At 51.0% G+C, this 16,571-nt stretch overlaps 1 protein-coding gene across 7 annotated transcripts in view; it reads left to right on the plus strand.

The window, feature by feature from the left end:
* Window positions 1-16,571, plus strand: part of ACACB (acetyl-CoA carboxylase beta) — a 109,575-nt gene that overhangs the window by 68,455 nt on the left and 24,549 nt on the right. For all 7 annotated transcript variants that reach the window (XM_086681911.1, XM_086681916.1, XM_086681915.1 and 4 more), the window contains 10 exons: window positions 121-234; window positions 368-481; window positions 1,324-1,413; window positions 4,562-4,680; window positions 9,390-9,527; window positions 10,251-10,350; window positions 10,440-10,547; window positions 14,969-15,025; window positions 15,270-15,311; window positions 16,315-16,530. In XM_086681911.1, the coding sequence (XP_086538037.1) occupies window positions 121-234; window positions 368-481; window positions 1,324-1,413; window positions 4,562-4,680; window positions 9,390-9,527; window positions 10,251-10,350; window positions 10,440-10,547; window positions 14,969-15,025; window positions 15,270-15,311; window positions 16,315-16,530 (1,098 nt within the window). The remainder of the gene's footprint in view (window positions 1-120; window positions 235-367; window positions 482-1,323; window positions 1,414-4,561; window positions 4,681-9,389; window positions 9,528-10,250; window positions 10,351-10,439; window positions 10,548-14,968; window positions 15,026-15,269; window positions 15,312-16,314; window positions 16,531-16,571) is intronic.

Consider the following 16,571-nt stretch of genomic DNA (forward strand, 5'->3'; position numbering starts at 1 on the left):
AGCTGAGCAGCTGTCTGGGTTGTTGGGACGGCCGCACGCCCCAGCTGTGGGTGAGGGCTGGGCGTGTTTCCTTCCGGTGGAGAAAAGCCGTTTGGATTTCTGTTTTTGTGTCCCTCAAAGGATGAGCTCTGTGGCCCAGACCCTTCCCTGTCGGAAGAGCTGACCTCCATCCTCAACGAGCTCACTCAGCTGAGCAAAAGCGAGCATTGCAAAGTGGCCCTCAGAGCGAGACAGGTAGGGTCCTGGGGAGCGTCCGTCCCGCCACGCACATCCCTCACCCCGCACGGCCCCTCTGCCGCCATCCCACGTCCTGATCCCAGGGCCTGGCCCTTGGCTTACCCCAGCCCTCTGTCCCCTCCCCCTGCAGATCCTGATCGCCTCCCACCTCCCGTCCTACGAGCTGAGGCACAACCAGGTGGAGTCCATTTTCCTGTCCGCCATCGACATGTATGGCCACCAGTTCTGCCCGGAAAACCTCAAGGTGAGGCCGCTCCCTCCCATCCACCTGCCACACAGCTCACACTGTGGCCCAAGTCAGGCCTCGGGGAGGTGGGCTCCCCGTGCCCTCCGTGTGCGGGCACCTGCCTTCAGAGCACGGTTGCAGGTACCAGTGGTTCCGTCCAATGTGGCCAGGGCTGCCCGACGGGACCTCGGGGAGCCCGAGAGAGGTTCAGTTCTGCAGGATGGACAGAGAGTATCAGGCAGCAAGGCTCCCCCCCCCCCCCCCCGAGGTGCAATTGTATTTTATTTGATTTTATCGAATTTTATTTATTTATTTATTTATTTATTTATTTATTTATTTATTCATAAATGTTTATTTACTTTTGAGAGAGAGGGGGAGGTGGGGAGGGGCAGAGAGAGAGGGAGAGAGAATCCCAAGCAGGGTCCATGCTATCAGCGCAGAGCCCGACGCGGGGCTCGAACTCACGAGCCCCGAGATCATGACCGGAGCCAAAATCAAGAGGGAGATTCTTAACTGACGGAGCCATCCAGGCGTCCCCCCGGGGTGCAGTTTTAGACCCTCAGATGTGACGGAGCTTACTAGGAAACCAGGAACACTCACACGGCTGAGTTACGGCTTCATCTTTTGGGTTCCCCGAGCCCCCAACTTTGGATCATTTGCGGGCCTCCAGGTACCCCCTCCGCGTCTGGAACGGGGAGCCCCAGGTGTAATCCTCCCAGAACGGCTGCCCCTTTCAGATCCACGGGCCTGGAGCACGGACAGAAACCACCGCCGGCTTCCCCTCCCTGCTCCCACCCCTCCACTCATCTCGGTGAAAACTTGGTAACATTTGCCTTTTCTTCCCCCTTCCCATCCTGTAGAAATTAATACTGTCAGAGACGACCATATTCGACGTCCTGCCCACTTTCTTCTACCACGCTAACAAGGTCGTTTGCATGGCGTCCCTGGAGGTAAGTAGGAGGGAGGACCCAGTCACAGCACCCGTAGCGAACATGCCGGTGCTGACATCCACCGCCCGCCTGCTGTGCGCCTGAGCCCGGGCCACGCGCCTCGCGAACGGGACCTTATCCTTCTCTCCACAGGGTAGGTACTGTTACCTGCCCATCTCACAGAGAAGGGCGTTGAGGCTCAGAGAGGTGGAGCGTCTGGCCCGAGGTCCCCCGGCTGGGGAGTGGCACAACCAGGGTCTCACGAGGTCTCTGACCAGGGCGCTTGCTGGTAACCCCGTTTCCTCAGGTGCCGGTCCGGCCTCCTCCAGGCAGGGCACGTTGAAATGCTAACCACCAAGAGCCAAGGCGCCTCCTGCAGACTCTCTGATTCCCTGCGTTACATACCTTTGGAAGACTTGTCTGCTTGAGCCATAGAGCAGGAAGGAGCCTAGGTGACAATTTAAGGCGACCTCCCTGTCACCGGTCCCGAGGGGGCAGACAAGGCAGCGACCAGCAGCAAAACTCTCCGATCTTGGAGTCTTGGTCCCCTGTGGTCCCCACTCCCTCTTCTGCCACCTTTTAGACCCCACGGGTCACCCATCCTGGTGCTAGAACGTTGACTGGGGCTCCATGGAGACCGTTTGGGGCTTTTGCGTATGCGATGGCCCCAGACTCTCCTGGGCCTGCAGCCTTTACCTCCTCCCTGGTTTCAGCTCAAAGAATCCTTCTCAGGTCTCCCTGTTTCCGGCAGTGAGGCCACGTAGCGCTCTTAAGTGCCTTTCTTCCCCCCCGCCTTTCCAATTTTCACTTATGTTGAGACCCACCGTGTGCCAGCCTCTGGGGAAACAGCAGGGGAACAGCCCCGGTCTCTGCCCTAACGGAGCTTCTCTCTGGCTGGGGAGATACACACACACACACACACACACACACACGCACTAAATACAACGGGCATGCTGAGAATCGGACAGCAGAGTCTAACCTCACCGGGAGGTTCGGCTCAGACTCGGATGAGAAAGTGATGTGGAAGCAGGCAGCTAAGGAGCAAGTCAGAAATGGTGGGAAGAAGCACAGAGGTTCCAGTCAGGGGGACCAATCTGTGCAGAGTCCCGAGCTGTGTGACCTGTGGCCCGTTGCTTTCCTTTGCTGGACATTTAGGTTCTCCTGCTGTAGCGGGGGCAATAATACCTACCTCACGGGGTTATTGGAAGATAAATGAGTAAGCACTTGGTACTCATTATCCAGACACCTGTCCTATTTGGGGGGGGGGTGTCCTCTGTCAGGTGGAAAGCAGCACCCCACCTTTGCTTTTCGGTCTGAGAATTTTCCACAGCTCTTTGAGCATTCTTTCACTTTGTCCGGCGGGTTTATTGAACACAATCCCGCCTCTTCTCCCTGACTCAAGAGGCGCACCTTGAATATTACATTGTTACTTGGTCTCTTGAGATGTGGAGAGTTTTGGTCCCGCTAAAATGTGTGGGTGTCCCCCAGACCAGCCCCGGGTTCAGTGATTCACTGGGAAGAACCGCAGGGCTCAGCAGATAGGTGTGCTCATGGCTGTGAATTGTTACAGCGAAAGGACGCAAAGTACGATCAGCAAAGGGACACAGCGTGTGGGGGTGAAGTGTTGGGGGGGAAGCCAAGGGAAAGCTTCCAGTGGGTCCTGTAGGCACTTTTTTTTTTTTTTTAGTGTTTGTTTATTTTTGTGAGAGAGAGACAGAGCGTGAGCGGGGGAGGAGCAGAGAGAGAGGGAGGCGCGGGATCCGAAGCAGGCTCCAGGCTCCGAGCTGTCAGCACAGAGCCCGACGCGGAACTCGAACCCACGAACCCACAAACTGTGAGATCATGACCTGAGCTGAAGTTGGATGCTCAACTGACTGAGCCGCCCAGGCGCCCTTCCTATAGGCACTTTTAATTCCTCCAGCAATGACTTATGACATGTTTGAAATGAGGCTCGGAGACTCCGTGCCTGGGGGTTTTATTGGGGGTTGGTCCTAGCATGTAACTAAATTCCGAACTCCCAGAAAGAAAGCATATGTTCAACATAAAAGCATCGTATAGCTCGGGTGCCATGAACCATTCTTATCAGGGAATAGTGGGAGCCCTCCCAGATCCAAGGTTCCTGATGCTGGCCAAGGGCCTTTCGAAGGATAGCAGTTAGGCCTGCTATGTTAACTCTTACTGCACACTTCTTATATTCCCTATTCAGTTAAAAAAACCTCCCACTGTCTAAACTCTGGAACTGTGCTATCCAATATGGCAGCCACTGGTGACATCTGGCTAACGAGCACTGGAAACATAGCTTGTCTGAGTTGAGCTGTGCTCTAAGTATAAAGTGCACCCTGGATTCCAAAGACTTTGTGTGGAGAAAGAATTTCAAATATATCAGTACTTTTTCTGCTGATTACCTATGGAAATGACATTACATTAGGTATTGGGGATGAAACGAAGTCTATTGTTAAACATTTTCACCTGCTGCCTTTTTTTTAAAGTGGCTACTGGAAAAATTGAAATTAAAATTGCACACGTGGCTGTGTTACATTTCTCCTGGATGGCGCACTCTAGAGTAGGAGTTGGAAGTGATAGCCTGTGGGCCACATGTGGCCCACTGCCTGATTTTACAAATAAAGGTTTATTGGAACACAGCCACGCCCATTCGTTTACATATCATCCTTGGCTGCTTCCAGGCTGCGACAACAGAATTGAATAGTTGTGACAGAGACGACGTATCCTCCATCTGTCCCCCAAAGTCCAAAATATTTATTCCCTAAGGGTACCTGGGTGGCTCCATCGATTGAGCATCCGACTCTTAACTTCAGCTCGTGTCATGATCTCGAGGTTTGTGAGCTTGAGCCCCGCATTGGGCTCTGCGCTGAAGGCTCGGAGCTTGGTTGGGAATCTCTCTCTCTCTCTCTCTCTCTCTCTCTCTCTCTGTGCCCCGCTCGTCGTGCGCGCACACTCTCTCTCAACATGAACAAAAATAGGTAAATAAAACACATATTTACTATCGAGCCCTTTGCAAAGAAGGTAACCTTGTAAAGAGTGAGCAGACTCTCTCTTTGCTACTTCGTAGGGCTCATTTAGAGAGGGTTTCTGGTATCGCTCCAGCCTGAGTTTTCTCTGGTCTGGAGGGCCCTCTGCGAGAATGTCTTCTGTGCCTCTGCTCCGTTAGGTTTACGTGCGAAGGGGCTACATCGCCTACGAGTTAAACAGCTTGCAGCACCGGCAGCTCCCAGATGGCACCTGCGTGGTAGAATTCCAGTTCATGCTGCCCTCCTCCCACCCAAACCGGTATGGAGTGGGGCGCACCCGGGGGAGGGGTGGTGGGTGTTTCTTTTCTCCCTGGCCACCATAGTCCTGTCTCTGGAGGGACCCAGCGAGTATGTCTGGGGAGGGACCTCAGGAACGCCACTTCCCCACCGTGGGATCTCCCTACATCTCTGTTCTCTCATCTGCAAAAGGAGATAATCCAATGCCTGCCCCATGCACCTGTACTTCCCAGTGTGGAAGCCACTACCCCTGTGTGGGCTCTTTAAATTAAATCGAGTGAGATTCAATGACACATTCAGCTCCTCGGGCCTACCTGCTGCATTTAAAGTGCCCCATAGCCACATGTGGTTTGTGGCTGCCACGTGGGATACTGCAGTTCTAGAACATTCCATCACCGCAGAACGTTCGCTCCGGTGGCGCGCTCCTAGATCATTATGGGGAATAAGTGAGATAAGGCCCACATGGCTTTTAGGGGCATGCCTGGCATGCAGAAAGCTGTTGGTGAGCATTAGTGATCCCTGTGATGGTTATCGCTATGCCATTGGTCGGGCACCGTGCACTTCCACACCCTGTTTCATTCAGCCCTCACCATCTGTTGGCCAAAACTGTGTTCCTATCTCCATTTAGGCCCTGGGGCCTCCCCTTGGTATATGCCCAGCTGTACGCAGGGTAGGGATTCGAGCCACATGCCTCACTCCAGAGTGCTCTCCGCAGCACCCGACGGACCTCTGGAGCCACCAGCCGGGGCCGGTGTTGGCCTGTCTGGATCCCCACGATGTGCTCAGTTGGGGACATCCTGGTGTGCCTCTGCTGTTCCCTCATCATGTCTTTTTTTAATCCATCTCATTTCAGGACCCAAAGTACCGTTCTGGTCAGGTAGAATGTGTCACCTTCCGCTAAAGCAATCACTCTCCCTACAGTGTGGAGAGTTCTCTTTCCCTCTTCCCTCGCCCCTCTGTGTCTGGTTCTCCTGGGGCTCCCCGCAGGCTTTGCTTGTGGCTAGGAGGACGGTCTCATCATGACTGGGGCGTTAGGTTAACCAGATCTTGGGTCCATGTGGGCAATAGCGTTCATGATTTCTTTTTTTTTCCTCCCAAGTTTTTATTTAAATTCAAGTCACGTGTAGTTTAGTATTGGTTTCAGTGATTCATCACTTACATACAATACCAGTGCTCACCACGACAGGTGCCCTCCTTAATGCCCATCACCCATCTAGCCCATCCCCCTGCCACCTCCCTCCATCAGCCTTCAGTTCTCCGTAGTCAAGAGTCTCTTATGGTTTGCCTCCTTCTCTGCTTTTATCTTATTTTTCCTTCCCTGCCCCATGTCCATCTGTTTGATTTCTTAAATTCCACGTATGAATGAAATCATACTGTATTTGTGTTCCTCTGACTGACATATTTCGCTTAGCATAATACCCTCTAACTCCATCCACAACGTTGCAAATGGCAAGATTTCATTCTTTTTCGTTTCTGGGTAATATTCCAGTGTGTGTGTGGGGGGGGGGGGAGCGGGGTATATTTGGATCTCTTGGGATTTCAAAATCTATGTTTTTCTTTCCATTGCCTTTAAGAATAAGGGTGTTGCTTTGGTTTTTTTGAAAAACAATTTTTAAGTTTATTTTGAGAGAGAGAGCATGAGTTGGGTAGGAGCAGAGGGGGGGGAGGGGAGAGAGAGAAAGAGAGAGAGAGAGGGAATCCCAAGCAGGCTCTGTACTGTCAGCGCAGAGCCCAACGTGGGGCTCGAACTCACAAACTGTGAGATCATGACCTGAGTCGAAATCATGAGTCGGACGCTTAACTGACTGAGCCACCCAGATGCCCCAGGTGTTGCTCTGTTATGGGCGAAGGAAAGAAGTGCTTCTCCATGAGGCACCTTCTTTCATATTTATCATTTCTTTTTACCCTTCCTATTTCCAAAAAAAAAAAAAATGGGGGGAGATGATGGTATTTTCCCCGATTGAGAGAAAAGGGGATAAAGTACTTGTGGCCCTGGCATCGTTTCGGGGACAGTGGGAGGCATGGTGAAAGGGCTTTGGAAACTCTGTGCCCGTGAGGAGGCATTCTGTTCTTTGCCTTAAGAGTCCCACCCAGTTAGGAAAGGAGGGCTGCTTTCCTAAAGCCTGTGGATCAGTCGCACCTTGTTCCTTAGGAGGAACCGACATATATATCTGGGTTATTCGTTGTGACCACCAGTGTGGTCACGGGGTCCTATTTTTTTTTTTAACGTTTATTCTTTACAGAGACAGAACATGGGTGGGGGAGGGACAGAGAGAGAGGGAGACTCAGAGTCTGAAGCAGGCTCCAGGCTCCGAGCTGTCAGCACAGAGCCCGACGCGGGGCTTGAACCCACAGACCGCGAGATCATGACCTGAGCCGAAGTTGGAGGCGTAACCGACTGAGCCACCCAGGCGCCCCATACAGGCTCCTGTTTTGACCCGCACAGACACTGAGGCCTCTGGAGGGGGTTCCCTGACCCTCTCAGCTCCTTGTCGTGGCTGTTGGCTGGGAGCACAGGAAGCTTGCTCTGGGCTGGTGGCTTCAGGGCACACTCTGCCTGCTCTTCCCCCCTCCCCGTCCCCACCAAGCCCTGCTTCTCAGGGCCTTCGGGAAGGGCTGCGATGACTGAAGTCCCACCTCCAGGAGGACCCGGCTGGAGAGCGAGGCGCATTGTTCTTTGGGTCAGGGGACCAGTGCAGGGAGGTCAGAGGCCAGCGGACCTTCATGCGGGGTGCAGCCAGGACTGAGGGCCAGGGCCACGGTGGGGGGGCGGGGGGGGGCGCTGTGAGCACAGCTGGGAGGCAGGAGCTGGAGAGAGTGGCTGTGCCTGCGGGCTGCTGGTCGACCCCCAGGAAAATGGCCCAGCCGGCCCTCATCTTTCCTTTTTTTTTCTCCCCCAAGAGAAGTAGGACATCTAGACTTAAGAAAAAAAAAAAATTAAATCCTTCAACTTTTCGCTCTGAACAGGTAAGTGATGTGTAGGAATCTATTAAAAATGCTGCAGGGACTGGGGCTCCTGGGTGGCTCAGTCAGTTAAGCGTCCGACTCTTGTTTTCAGCTCAGGTCATGGGATCTCCAGGCTCGTGAATTTGAAACGCGTGTCAGGCTCTGTCCTGATTCTCTCTCTCCCTCTCTCTGCCCCTCCCCTGGTCTTTCTCTCTCAAAATAAATAAATAAACTTAAACAAAAAATTAAAAATGCTGCAGGGGCCCAAGTCACCTGCGGGCTGAATTCAGCCCATGCTTCTATGCCGGTTTGCTTCTGTGTATTTAGCTGTCCAAGAGCAAGGAGCCTGGGGGAGGGGGTGGGGCGGAAATCGATTTCAGGGGTACCCAACAGGAAGGCACAGAGGCCCTGTCCCACCTGGGTCCAGCGTCTCCAGGAGCACCCCAGACTCGACAGGTGGCTGGGAAGATTTATAGGGCTCCGTATAGGTCATGCTCACGGCTGTGACTTGTTGCAGTGAAAGTCCGCGAAGTGGGGCACCGTCACCAAAAGGAAGAGGGTCACGGGGGTGAAGTCCCCAGGACGCCTGGTGCAAGAGTCCTCCCCAAGGGAGCCCCATAGGACGCGCTCTGTTCCCCCAGCTACGTGTTGTGATGGCCTGTGTGCAGTGCGGTCCCGCAGCTGGTTAGAGATCCAGCACCCAGGGTTTCCGCTGGGGGCTGGTCGTGTAGACACCCTCTGCCGAACACGGGGATTTCTGCTGAAATCCCCGACTCCAGAAGGAAGGCAGGTGTTCTGCATAAACCACACGGCACAAACATTTGGAGCACAGCGAGCCTCTTGTATGATTCAGGGAATGGTGGGAACCCTCCCCAAGTTCCCAGACACCAGCCAAGGGCCAGTCTTGCAAGGAGGTCTCCTTTTCAGGAGAGCAGGCCTCTTTTCAGCACCCCCTCTCGTAACCCCTTCTTCACTTGATTCCAGAGCTCCAGGGGATCTGTCTGTGTTTATTGCTGGTGAGCTGCCAGTCCTGGGGGCAGTGGCCAGCTAAGCTCTCACGGGCAGCTGGCCTAGGGGCCGGTTTTGGTTCCGGACCCCTGTCCCAAGAGCAGGTTTGATGGAGAGGGAGGGACTGGGAGAGCGGAAGCCTGGCGTGTCTCTCTAGAACCAAGCCTGCCCTTTCACCAGCCGCCTAGGGCTGGGCTGTCCAGGAGAAGTTGGCACTAAGAGTGTTCATGCTCTGTGGCTGAGTTCACCGTTCTGGATTTCCCTGGGACCATGGGGAGGCTGGACTTGTCTGCACGCATGCATGTCTGGATCGTTCATTCATTCATTCATTCATTCATTCCCTCCCTCGCTCTTGCACTTAGTCTGTACCAGGTCCTGAGCAATCAGAGAAGACTTCCCAGCCCCATGCCTGGGTGGTTCAGTCGGTTGAGCTTCCAACTTGAGCTCAGGTCATGATCTCATGGTTCGTGAGTTCGAGCCCCATGTCGGGCTCTGTGCTGACAGCTCAGTGCCTGGAGCCTGCTTCGCATTCTGTGTCTCCCTCTCTCTGCCCCTCCCCCACTCACAGTCTGTCTCTCTCAGAAATAAATAAAAAACATAAAAAAATAAAAGGACTCCTCAGCCCCAGACCCCAGTCCGTTCCGCGTGCAATTTTAAGCCCCGCTGTGGGAGGGCTCTAATGCTAGTCTGGCTCATCGAAGCTTCCAGGGCAGGAGCAACTCTTGGGGCCAGGTCTTCAAGCAGCTGCATCAGTCCCCTCCTCTGGTCTCCCTGCAGGATGGCCGTGCCCATCAGTGTCACCAACCCCGACCTGCTGAGGCACAGCACCGAGCTCTTCATGGACAGCGGCTTTGCCCCACTGTGTCAGCGGATGGGGGCCATGGTTGCCTTCAGGAGATTTGAGGACTTCACAAGGTACCCAGAGTGGCCCAGTCTCCCAGACACGTTGAGCAGAGGGGCCAGGCAAGCTTCTCCTGGCCCCCACCTGTTCGTTTGTGTGGCCTGCCCGTATTTAAATTCTGGCCATGTGCTTCCTCGCCGTGAGACTCTGAGCAAATTACTTAACCTCTCTGTGCCTTAGTTTTCTCATCTTTATCATGGGGATAAGAGAAGGATCGACTTCATGGGGTCACCAGGAAAATGAAATGAGATGGAGTATATTAAACATCGTATTTAAAGTGTAGCTAAGGGATAGGTGGCATTCTCCGTAAACATCAGCGATCAGTCCTATTAGTATCACCTATTCTCCACCCGTTCCCGTGTGCTGTGCCTCGTGCTTGGGTTATCTTGTTGTAACTCCGCAATGGCCTTAGGTGATTTGGTGAAGTGAGGTATGAGGGTCTCCCGGCCAGTGGCTGGGAACCCAGCTGATGCCCCAGAGCACTGGACACCCTTTCTTTTATTCACGATCTCAGATCACATAGGTCCCTTCTTCCCTTTGGGGAAATACTCCATCAGTGGTGCCTTGGACCTGGTCAGGAACCCAGTGAGCCCTGGGCGGAGTTGGATGAGCTCCTAGAGCCATCGGTGGGAAAGGGGAAGGACCCAGTCCTTCCATCTGGCCAGAGTGAAATCTTGACCTATGACCTTAAGGAGCCGGCAGCACCTCAGCCCTACCTCTCCACCCCACACCCCCAGAAACTTCGACGAAGTCATCTCCTGCTTTGCCAACGTGCCCAGGGAAATCCCCCTCTTCAGGAAGGCCTGCACTCCCTTGTACTCTGAAGAAGAGAACAAGGTAAGTCTCCTGAGCAGGGAGCCTGTCCAGGAGGGGGCAGCCTGGGACCCCTGAGGCCTCCTGCCCCCTGCCGTTGTTTTCTCCCCCAGAGCCTCAGAGAGGAGCCAATCCACATCCTAAATGTGGCCATCCAGTACGCGGACCACCTGGAAGATGAGGAGCTGGTGCCGATTTTCCGGACGTTTGTACAGTCCAAGGTGCGCCGGCCGTGCCTCTGGTCCCAAGTCACTGAGACAGGAAGGAAGGGCTGCCGTGGCAAGGCATCCCATGGGCCCGAGTCCTCACGTGCACTTCAGAGCCACAGACCCGGCTTCCCATCCTAGCTCTGCTACTCCTGGGAGCCCGTAACCTTGGGCAGAAGTAGCCAAACGTGGTAGCGCCTTGGCTTCTTCCCCAGTAACGTGGGGGCAGAGTTAATCCCTCCCCGGGTGTCGGAACGACCAAAAGGCAAAGTATGTGCAGTGGACGTTTGAACAACATGGGGTGAACTGCGCGGGTGCGCTCATTCGCAGATCTTTTCCTACACGGATTAGGGCTATGAATGTATTTTTCTCTTCCCTGTGATTTTCTTTTTTTTTTTTTTTTTTTAAATTTTTTTTTTCAACGTTTATTTATTTTGGGGACAGAGAGAGACAGAGCATGAACGGGCGAGGGGCAGAGAGAGAGGGAGACACAGAATCGGAAACAGGCTCCAGGCTCCGAGCCATCAGCCCAGAGCCTGACGCGGGGCTCGAACTCACAGACCGCGAGATCGTGACCTGGCTGAAGTCGGACGCTTAACCGACTGCGCCACCCAGGCGCCCCGGTCTTCCCTGTGATTTTCTTAACGCTTCTTCTCGTTGGCTTTATCATAAGAGTATAGCACATAATACATATAACATGCAGAATACGTGTTAACTGACTGTTGATGTTCTAGGTAAGGCTTCGGGTCAACAGTCGGCTGTTAGTAATTAAGTTCTCGGGGAGTCGAAAGTTATACGTGGATTATCGACTGTGCAGGGGTCGGTGCCCCTAACCCCCGCGTTGTTCAAGGGTCACCTGTACACTCCTTAGCCCGCGCAATGATGAAATGAGCCAGTGTATATATGCCACTTCACAGAGGCATTCGATAAATAGTTTGGGGTCTAGGGGGGAATGCTTTTTGTTGAAATAACCCAGAAAACTCAAATCTTTAAATAGTCACGCTGACCGCCATCTATGCAAAGAACTTGCTTTTATAACCGTGTGGCAGTTGTGAGCATGTTTTCTCACCCGGGCAGTAGGGACAGCTGTTATATATGCTCAGAGACCTCAGCTGCGAACAGATGTGGAGCAGCTTGGCAAGCGTAGGTGGTAGAAACAGTGGGAAGGCACTGTGTGACCTCGGGCAGGTCACTTTACCTCTCTGTTCCTTAGTTTCCCCATCTGTAAAATGGGATGCTGAGATTCTGAACTAAATTAATCGCGTCTCCCAGGCACACTGCCCGGCTGTTAGTTCTGAGTTGGTCCCAACTTCCAGACCACTTGGAAATTTTTAGTTGTTGGTTTTTAGTCTATTTACCTGTACATTTGTTGTGTTCTCCGTAGTATCCAAGTGGGAGGGACACTTATTACCTCCTCTGACTCGGTGTCCCTCAGGGGACCTGGGGCTTCCTAGGCAGAAGATGGGGGTGAATGATGCTGAGTCCCAGATAACACCATGGAAGCTTAGGGACGTTATTGTCAGTGATTTACTTAGTCTTTACTTGATTAATCAACAAATGTAGGGGGCGCCTGGGTGGCTCAGTCAGCTAGGCGTCCAACTCTTTGTTTCGGCTCAGGTCATATCTCCCGGTTTTAGGAGTTTGAGACTCGTGTCCATCTCTGTGCTGGCAACGCAGAGCTCGCTTGGGGTCGTCTCTGTCCCTCCCTCTCTTTCTGCCTCTCCTCCAATTGCGCTATCTCTGTCTCTCTCAAATAAATAAATAAAATAAAATAAATGTAATGACGTTCATTGTAGAAAAAGTTTAAGGTGCAGACAAATCTGAAAAGTAGGTTTTATTTATTTATTTTTCAAAATTTATTACTTTTTTTAATTTTTGAGAGAGACAGAGTGCAAGTGGGGAAGGGGCGGAGGGTGAGGGAGACACCGCATCTGAAGCAGGCTCCAGACCCTGAGCCGTCGGCACAGAGCCCGACACGGGGCTCAAACTCACGGACAGTGAGCTCGTGAACCTGAGCTGAAGTCGGATGCTTAACAGGCGGAGCCACCCAGGCGCCCCTGAAAAGCAGGTTTTCAAATGAAACCCACAGCCCTACAGTCCAGCCCCGGGATGAAGATATTGACGTGTTTCCCTTTGGCCGGTTTATTCTTGACATAGCTGATGTTCTTACTCAAGTTACACGTGGCGTCCCATGGCGTTGATAAGGCAACAGTTGAGCGGTTGCGGCTAGCCCTACCCTATAACCAGATCAAACGATGCTCACGATAATTGCTGTTTCTTGCCTGGAGAGGGCAGAGTGGAGGGAAAAGTATAGGCAGTGAGTGATATATATATATGTCTGTACGTAACATACCAAAGAGAGGAGGGCTATAATATATACCTGGGGGAAAGGAAGGGCTTTTAATGTCCTTTCCAATATATTGCTAGACTATTTAAATTTTTTTTTACATTAAGCAGATACCTACATACATATTCTCACATACACACATTAACATACATGTACATTCCCACGCACACACTGATGCACATCCTTAGTTGAGAACTAATGATTCAGGCTCCCCCTAACCAGGTTAGCTTTGCCACATTCACATCCTCTTTGTTTTGTGGTTTATCTTGTTCTCTTTGCAACCAACGTTCCATGAAGTATTCTTTTTTTTAAAAAGTTTATTTCTTTTGAGAGAGAGCACAAGCAGGGGAGGAGCAGAGAGAGAGAGAATCCCAAGCAGGTTCCGCACTGTCAGTGTGGAGCCCGATTTGGGGCTCAAACCCATGAACTGTGAGATCATGACGGCCGAAACCAAAAGTTGGACGCTTAACCGACTGAACCACCCAGGCACCCCCCATTAAGTATTCTTTTGTGTTTGTCTAGTTACGTCTTTCTGAAATGCGCTAAGACAACTCATCTCCCCTGATAAGTTTCTTTACCGTATGGACAAGTTAAGCAAGAACTGTATTTCCTTGTCTTTTGGGTTTTTTCTTTCCCCTTATATAATACTGTATGTAATAATATTTCATTTAGGGATTAACTAAAAACAGTTTTGTACTTTTTCTTGGATGCCTTCCTATTGAAGTTTAACATACAGAAAAGGGTACAAATCATAAATGTACAACCTGGTGAATTTTCATAGTGAATTCCTAAGTATAACCAGCATTCAGATAGAAAAAAATGAATGTTCCCAGCTTCTCCTTGCCAGAGATAACCGACCACTAGCCTGAGTTTCAACAGTTTGGATTAGTTTCATCTATTCTGGAATTTTGTGTAAATGCAGTCATACTGCATATACAAAAAGTATACTTTTTTTTGTTTCTTTACTCAACTTATCTTTTTTTCTTTAAAGTTTTTATTTTTAAGTAATCTTTATATCCAACGTGGGGCTAGAACTCACAACCCCAAGATCATGAGTCACGTGCTCTTCTGACTGAGCCAGCCGCCAGGCACCCCAACTTGTCTTTCTTTTTAATATAACAGTGACCTCCCTCCTCAATTTTATTAAAGATTTCATAAAAAAAAAGATTTCATGATATGTTAAAGAATTATATGTCTGTGTATATATATATTTTAATATAGCAGCTTTATTAAATATGATTCACATACTACATTATTCCTCCATCGAATATGTACAATTCAGCGCTTTTTGGAATATTAGTACAGTTGTGTAACCATCATTATATTTTATTCTATTTATTTATTTATTTATTATTAAAAAAATTTTTTTTAACGTTTATTCATTTTGAGAGACAGAGAGAGACAGAGCACGAATGGGGGAGCGGCAGAGAGAGAGGGAGATACAGAATCCAAAGCAGGCTCCAGGCTCTGAGCTGTCAGCACAGAGCCTGATGTGGGGCCCGAACCCATGGCCCATGAGATCATGACCTAAGCTGAAGTCAGATACTTAACTGACTTGAGCCACCCAGGCGCCCCACTATTTACTTTTTTTAAATGTTTATTTATTTTGAGAGAGAGAGGGAGAGAGGAGGGACAGAGAGAAAGGGAGAGAGAGAATCTTAAGCTGGTTCCATGACCGGTATGGAGCCTGATATGGGGCTTGATCCTGTGACTGTGAGATCACAACCTGAGCTGATATCGAGAGTCAGACTCTTAACTGACTGAGCCATCCAGGCACCCCTAAATATATTTTAGAACATTTTCGCCATCACCACCTACCAAAAAAACTTTTTAGCAATCATTCCCCATTTTCCCTCAACCAAACACCCTCCCCATCCTAGGCAACCATTAATCTACTTTCTGTCTCTATGTATCTGCCCATTCTGGATGTTTCATATAAATGGAATCACGCAATGTGAGGTCTTTTGTGACTGGTGTCTTTGACTCAGTATCATGTTGTCAAGGTTCATCCATGTGGGAACTTGTATCAGTACTTCATTTCTTTTTGTGGCTAAATACTATTCCATTACATATTTGGTTTTTAATGCAGAAAAACATCCTTGTGGAATATGGACTCCGAAGAATCACATTCCTGATTGCCCAAGAGGTCAGTGTGATTCTCAGTGCATCTGTGTGAGTCTTTAACATTCCTTAAGAGTCGGTGCCGTTGATTTGATGTTTACTTAGTAGATGGGGGTTGAAGAGAGCAATCACTAGAAAAGAGAAGGTTTTCAAAGGATTCATTCTGGAAACAGATGGGGTTATGGCTTTAAAAAAAAAAAAATCACAAAACAAGTATTTGTATGAGTCTTACTTGATTTCATTGTCTCGTCTATGGATTTCTTTTGCAGAAAGAATTTCCGAAGTTTTTCACATTCAGAGCAAGAGATGAGGTATGATGTAAAGAAAGCAGTGATACTGTTCTTGCCTCCCTGGCATCTTTGATATTCGGGAAGAGTATAGTCCCCAGTCCTTGAGGTAACCTCCGTTTTCAAGAACGGACATGTAACTTTTGTGTAAACTCCAGCCTTCCTCTGGGATTGTGTTTCTCTGTGGAGCTGAGATCCCATGCGTCCTGCCCTTTCAGCCTTCACTCTGGTTTCTCCCTCATCTGGATCACTTTTGTCCTCAGATGGCTCTCCCAACCTCTTTTTCTTACGTTCTTGCAGACCGGCTGCCTGTTTTTATAAACGGAGTTTGGCTGGAACACAGCCACACCCATCTGATCTCCTGTCTTCTGCTGTGGCTTTCTTGTGCCAGTGGCAGAGATCACGTGGCTCTGACCGACCGTGTGGCCCACCAGCCTCATATATTCCCTCTCTGGCCCTTTAAGTAAAGCTTTTGCTCATCCCTGTTCTAGAACAGGCAGGCTTACTCCCATCACAAACTCCGGACTCCATCCTGCTTGGCGTGCTGTGGTTTAATTTATCCAAAGCCTTCCATTGCTGCGTAAGACCCATCCTTTCTTTCGGGTCTTCATCTTCTCCTCTGGTTCGGTCTCCAGCACTGTCTGTCGCTTCCTTTCGGGGACCAGTTTCCACAGAGAAACCAGCCTTTAGTGACTTCCTGAGAGGTACCCTGTGCTGTGACAGAGAAGAGGCCGTGCTGGCAGGCGCTGGGGACCGGGCAGGCTCACCTGGGAGCTGAGAGGCTCGTGCCGGCACTCAGGTCTTACAGTGCTCGTGGCTCTTGTCTGGACCTTCCCAAACCCTGAGTCTCTTGAGCCCTAGAGCTGCCCACGGGTGACACCGTGAAGGCTACATCCCCTGAGTGCTAAGCTGACGAACACCAGGGGGCTGCAGGACAGGGCGCCCACCAGGCAGGCGTGCGGCCCCAGTGTCAAATTCAGCGTCTGTCTGTGTGTCTGTCCATCTTCGCTCTCTGGCCGGCCCGCAGTTTGCAGAAGATCGCATTTACCGTCACCTGGAACCCGCCCTGGCCTTCCAGCTGGAGCTCAGCCGGATGCGCAGCTTCGATCTGACGGCCGTGCCCTGCGCCAACCACAAGATGCACCTGTACCTGGGCGCCGCCAAAGTGAAAGAAGGCGCGGAGGTGACAGACCACAGATTCTTCATCCGCGCCATCATCAGGCACTCGGACCTCATTACGAAGGTAAAACGTCGTGGAGTGTTTCTTTCTCCCCCTGAACCCGT

The sequence above is a fragment of the Puma concolor genome, chromosome D3 (assembly GCF_028749965.1).
Source record: "Puma concolor isolate L17-30 chromosome D3, mPumCon1.1.hap2, whole genome shotgun sequence".
In the NCBI taxonomy this organism is placed as follows: Eukaryota; Metazoa; Chordata; class Mammalia; order Carnivora; family Felidae; genus Puma; species Puma concolor.